This window comes from Apteryx rowi, unplaced genomic scaffold (genome assembly GCF_003343035.1).
Source record: "Apteryx rowi isolate R43461 unplaced genomic scaffold, aptRow1 scaffold_755, whole genome shotgun sequence".
NCBI lineage: Eukaryota > Metazoa > Chordata > Aves > Apterygiformes > Apterygidae > Apteryx > Apteryx rowi.
Window position 1 is genome coordinate 88206 of NW_020451044.1, and position 6252 is coordinate 94457.

Here is a 6252-nt window from a genome sequence, read left to right on the forward strand (position 1 = left end):
GCGGGCTCTCGCGCTCCGCCGATGGAGGCTCCCGGCCTTGGCCTCGCCAGGCCCCTGCCCCTAGCGCGGCTGCCTTTTCCGTGACCGTCTGCCGCTTCTTTGAGGTCTCTTGCCATCCGTCCCTCCGTCCGTCCGCCCCAAAAGTTGTGAGCGCGACGCTTCCAATCCGCCCTGCTTTCCCCCGAGGCTGGCAGGCGCCGGCGCCAGGGGCGAGGCCAGCGGAGAGGGGGCACGCGGCCTGCGAGGAGGCCTCAGCGTGTCTCGCCTCGTCCTTGAGGTCCGCGGGTGCGCGAGCGCGGCGGGACGAGGCGGAGGCGGCCGAAGGAAGGCGCAGGGAGCCCGGCGCCCAGCACGGCTCGCGGCCGAGGGGACTGCGGCCCATCCGAGCCGGCACAGAGCAGCGCGGCGCCGAGTTTGCCCCACGGGTAAGGACGCCCTGGCTCATCCCCGCGGCCCTTAGAGGAGCAGTAAGGTGATATGTGCCAGTATAGCTGCTGGCACCGTTCCTTGCTGCGATTCCTGCTTTTTTTGTGAATTCCGTGTTTTGATTTAGTCTTTATTGCAGTCATACCTGATCGTTCTCCGCACCCCTTTCTTAGCCCAGTAAAGCCATTAACCGCAGCGTGCCCCTCTGAGGAGCAGACACCTGCAGAGAATAAAGTAACTTTTTCAGAGTCAGTTAGCGGCTCTGGGACGGTTAAAGCAAGGAGCCAAATTTGGACCCGCAGCATTGAACTGCAGGTATCAGCCGCCTGGCGTTCGTGCAGTCTGGCTGCTCTGGGAGCGGGGGACGAGGGCAGCGGCCTCATTTGTGCCCAGCTCCCAGAGGGACGGGGCGGATCGCCGGGCCGGATTTGGTGCCCGCCTGCTAGCTGCGGTCGCTTGGGTCTGGAGTTGGTTTGCACTAACCCTTTGGGGAACAAACTTTGCACAAGAGCGGAAAGCATTGTCAAAAATTTCATTTATATATACACATATGTGGATGCACATATATGGATATATAGTTAATGCTGTTTTACAATAGCAATATTTGAACAATATAAACTCATTTCTTTGCCGAAGGAAAAACGTAACTGAAATCAATCACCGAAGGGGTTAAAACCAGGCTGGCTGTCCCGGGCGCTCGCATTTACAGAGTCAGGCCCTGACGGTGTGCAGCATCTGCCGTCCTGTCCCCATTACCAGGCTGTTAGTGTGGTCAGGCCCAGCTGGCAGATTGGCAGATTAAAAGGCAACTCACGTACCTAAGGTTAATAGTGTTAAATGCTCGCTAGGGTCGACCCCAGCAGTCCCAAACTTTCCCTACGGGAGACGAGCCTGGATGAGCGTGGCCCCAGTGGCTCCGAGAGCCGGCTGCAAACCACCGGGGAGCTGCTCCGGGGACCGTCGTCTATTAGCGTCGCACATGTATTTTCGCCTTGAAGCTGACCCRTTCGCTGTTTTAGTGAGGAGGGGGAAAAGGAAGCGGTAGGTGATGCCCAGGTTTCTCGTCCGCTCCCCCTTGCTGAGCGCGCGCTTTCGGGGTGCGTCCCACGCGGCAAACGCGGCGTGCTCGGCTGGCGCTTCACCCGCTCAGGGAGGCAGCGTGGCCGCTCGGCAGAGGACCGGCTCTGGCTCCGCGCCCCCTTGCTCCCGCCGGGACCCCGCCGAGCCCTGCAGCTCCCGGCCTGCCGCGGCCGGGGGAGGGCCCGTGGGAAGCGACGGGGCAGGGGGTTTAGGTAACGGCCAGGGGGGCGGCTGGTGGGGGGGGCGCTGAACACGGGGAAGAGCGGGACGATGCTCGGTGTATTCCCATAAAGGTTGTCGGGGCGTCTCAGCTCCCGCGCCGCCGGCAGGGAGGGAGCCTCTCTCTCTCGGGCTGCTATTTTCGGCGTCTGCTCCGCTCCTCCCTCCGGGCGCAGCCAGCGCCGGGGCTCGGGCGGGCCCGGGAGCGCGGCGAGGAGGAAGGGCTGCGCTCCGAGAGGTACGCCGAGCCCCCGCGCGCTCGCCCCTGCCCGCTTCCCCTCCGTGCCGAGGGCCGCGGCAGCCGGCAGCACCTCCGGGGCACTCCGGGGCACCCCGGGGCGGCAGGCGGAGGGGCGGCAGGCGGAGGGCCGGAGCGTCGCGGAGGGCTTCCCGGCCCGCACGCAGCCCGCCGGGGAGGGACGCGGCCCAACGCCTCGCCTGCCTACCGCCCGGCAGCGCCTTTTCCTGTTTTGGCTGCCCGGCCGCTCGCTTGCTCGCTCTGAGCCTGCGCCTCCCTTTGGCAGCAGCGTTTGCTTCCCTGGGCCCCGGCGCGCAGAGAGCTGACAAAGCTCGGTGCAGTCACGAGGTTCGTAGCGGGAGGAGATCCGCGACGGCTCGCGTGAGCCTGTCCAAACCGAGCTGTCCTTAACAGCGCGGAGACCCGAGATGGACCCAAGCCAACCCGTCGCATTCGCAGACCGTGAACCATATTCCTCGCTGACTCAAAGCCATGCAATAACTTAAAATAACACTAACTATTTTTCCTTTCTGCCGTCCCTCCTGCCATCAGGCTGTATTTTTAAGCTTTTCCAAGCAATCACCAGGGCTAGGAACGCATTTCATATTTTCAAAGGGAATCGAACTTCTTTACACAGGACTCCAAGTGTTGGGGCTTTAAGGAAAAATACTGTAATGAAAATGACGGGAGTTGGACATGTGAGATTTGGTTTGGGGTATTTTGGCAAATATGTATTAGAGACTGTATTGAAAGCAGCTAAAATTAGAAGAGCAGGGTCCAGGCGATCAAGGTGATTGTCAGAGAAAATGCCAAAAAAAAAAAAAAAAAGAAGGAAGTTCCCAGGAAGGAAGCAGGATCATATTGCATGGCAGTTCTAGCTAAGCAGTGGGTGGAAAGGGGGTTATCAGCAGATAGGGTAGGAGATAAGATAGTATAGCTGCTATGCTACGGCCACCTCCCATTCAAAATAATGAGTCACACTGCAAAACAGTGTATTTTGAAAAAATGTGCAGTCATCTTCCACTCTTTATTTCGCTTTTTGCCTCTCTAATCTGAACTTGCTTCGTGTTTTGCAAATTTTCCCCTACTCCGAGAATATCTAGAAGTGTATGTTTTGGTTTAAATGACAGGTGAGATGCTGAGATAATGCTGTGACTCCAGGACCTGGGGCTTCAAGAGCCAAAGGGCATGCTATGACATTCGTAGTAGGATTGTGAGACATGGCTCTTTCTATAGTGCTAGTCTAGAAAGGGAGATGTTTGCAGACTTTAAAGGTCTCTCATTTTTAAATCCCCCATTTGCTTATGGAAAGATTGAAAAAATATGTAATGTTAGTATTTTTATTTGTACAGAAATCTAGAATGTGGATGCAACACATCTTAGATGAAAGAAGATTAATGAAAATGATGCATAATGTTATGATGCTACAAACCTCAGACTTCTTCCCATGTGGTTATTCCTTTGCATCATAACTCACATCAAAGGTCAATCAAAATATACTTTTCAGTTTCCAAATCTGACATGTATAAATGTAATTGGTAAATAGTGGAGTCACAACAATAAAACATTTCTTTCAAACTGCCACATCTTATAACAGGCAAGGACCGCTCTCATTTAGCTGCCAGTTTCTACCACAAGCTTTTGGTTTCAGAGTCACTAAAAACTGAATGTGTAGCATTAAGTTTTCTGTGCAGAGGTTCTATTTGCAAAGAAGTTTCTTTCCACAGTTTGAGAAATTCACCTCCAGCTTTGAATACCAGTGCAGCACTACTAGAAAATTTCCTTGCATTTTTATTACTCAGAATAGCAAAAGCAGGCTTCAGGAAAGCAAGTTTCTTCCAAAGCTCTCTTCCAAAGATCTTTCATCTATGACATCGGTAATTCTTGAAAAGTGTCATCCAGCTTCATAGGCTTGACCGGAAAAATGTGCAAAATAATTGGCCAATAGATTTTCCCCATTTTTGTGTCAAATTTCAAAATTTGGTGAAATTTCAGTTTTTAAAATCTCCTCTGTGATTTGGTCACATTGATTTGATCTGGTAAATAAATCCTAATGCCTCTCTCTCTCTTTTTTTGGAACAGGGATGTTTGAGAATTAATTGCAGTTTTGGAAGTTGTTCTCAACATTTTTAAACCTGACTGAATTAGCAAAATGCCTGCTTCAGCTCCAGGACTGTGGAACTACATCCCAGAAGAAATCCTCATCCAGATTTTCTATTATCTTTCTCTTCGAGATAGATATACGGTCTTCCAGGTGTGCAGACAGTGGGCTACAGCTGTTTCTTCTAGCTCTGTTTGGCATTTCACAGAGATCAGGTAAGAGCAGTGGGTTTCTAATGTCCAAACATCTCTGCAGAAAAAACTAGATCGTTACATTTTCACTGTATATCAAACATTTACACCATTCTGCTGTGACATTATTGACACTAATTGTGACTTCTGTGTGTGATGATACTATCTTACATGGCTGGTACCTGTTTATGTAATAGAGAAAATTGTGTTGTATGCTGGGTTTTTTTAATTGCTGCTGATGATTTGGGTTTCATGGAAAGTATTACTTTCTTAGCTAAGTTGCTGTAAGGTGCAACTTAAAAATGGCAAGAGACAAGGAGTTACTGAATAGTCATCCTCATCATGACACCTACTTCTTACGCAGAACATCACACATCTTATCACTGTGGTTGTTCCCATCCAGACATGTAGCAAGGGACAGTCCTTATGGTCAGAAGCTCACTGCTGAAATAGATGAGGCAGAGAGGGTGGGAGGAGAAGGAAGCTCAGAGATATGGAGGTGACTGGTCCAGCATCTTAAGTAGGTCACTTTGATAGGTCTTTCTGCAGGCTGACTTGTCTCACCTCCTGACTCCTTCCCCAGTGTTCAACCACTACTTTACACTGACTTGTCAGGCTTTAAATTAGAAGAAACCTCTGAGGGAGAGGGAGCTGTAGTTGTTCACAGAAACACTAGTAAAGGAGAGTATCTGCTCTGTGCTTGCTCAGCTCAGCTTCCACAGTGACTAACGGTTGGTATTACCCTTCCAGCTGTGATTTAGAGGATGAGGAAGGCATGCTGCAGAGCCTCCTGCAGTTCCTCAGCCAAATCAAACACCTGAAGATTGCGTTTGACCAGTCCAAGGAGATCAACCGTAAGAATGTCAAACGCGTCTTAGATGTGTTGGGAAAACAGAACCACAAACTGCAGCAACTGTGCATTGTGTGCCATGGGGAGAATCCCTACTTCTACTCTGGCCAAGACATCCTGCAGAGCATACGGAATATATGCGACACTAAGAACCAGACAGATCTTCAGTGTATCGATTTTCGAAAAATGCCCTTTACTCTTGATGATGAACTTGTTGAACTCTTAGCCACCACCAACCCAAACTTACGCAGTTTGTTCATCAACAACCGCACCCTGGTGTGCAACGTGGCGCCAGATACCATTAGGAAAGTTCTCAGAGCATGCCCCAAACTCTCGACCTTGGGGGTTTACTATGCCAGCTTGTCTGACGATGTCTTTCTGGAACTCATCAAGCCAGAAAGAGCACCTTTCATCAATTTAGACATTTTCTGTGAGCGCCTGGACAAATATATCCCAGTCATCTCTGAAGAGCTCTGGGCTGCTGTAAGTCAAAAGCATCCTCAGCTCTCTGTAGACCTAGAGTTTGATCATACGGTCCCCGCCTTGAAGATACCACAGATCCTAAAGCTGAATATACCTGTGAGCACACTGCAGCTTAATACCTGTACTTACATGGTGAATCAGATTAGGTTTGTCACCCAGAGCTACAGCAGCACTTTAAAGAAGCTGACACTACAAACCACATCTTCAGAGGATTTAAATGCCTCACTAATAGATCTGGCTAGGAAGTGCAGAAATCTATTGGAGATCCACTGCTACTGTGTGGTCAGCCAGGAGGTGGTAGAAGCGTTCCTCACACACTGCCCCAGTCTGAAACAATACACGCTCAAGATCATCAAGGAACGGCACCCATGGAAACCAGTAATAGTTCAGTGACTGGTCCCTCCTGACTTCCTGGGGAAATCGTGTGGATCTGCACAAGCACAGAGAAGGAAGATTTAGAGATACAAGGAAAATGCTGCAAAATTCCCTCTGCTGCTCACTTAGAGCCTGCTATCTTACCAGCCTCAGCTGTTAAATGTGATGACCACTTGTTCGGGAGACTAAGCATTCGCATGCAAATGTGATAGACAAAGGGTTATACAGAGAAATTGCCTTTTTTCTTGTATTTGTATGGTATGGAGGGCAGGCCTTTTTTCCCCTCTGC

The 6252-nt window shown here is 50.6% G+C and overlaps 1 protein-coding gene across 1 annotated transcript in view; it reads left to right on the forward strand.

The window, feature by feature from the left end:
- Positions 1 to 5995, forward strand: part of FBXL8 (F-box and leucine rich repeat protein 8) — a 10085-nt gene extending 4090 nt beyond the window's left edge. Inside the window, exons 2-3 of the mRNA XM_026088170.1 lie at positions 4046 to 4279; positions 5006 to 5995. Of these exons, the coding sequence (XP_025943955.1) occupies positions 4116 to 4279; positions 5006 to 5981 (1140 nt within the window). The 5' untranslated portion in view covers positions 4046 to 4115 and the 3' untranslated portion in view covers positions 5982 to 5995. The remainder of the gene's footprint in view (positions 1 to 4045; positions 4280 to 5005) is intronic.
- Positions 5996 to 6252: the final 257 nt, after the last annotated feature.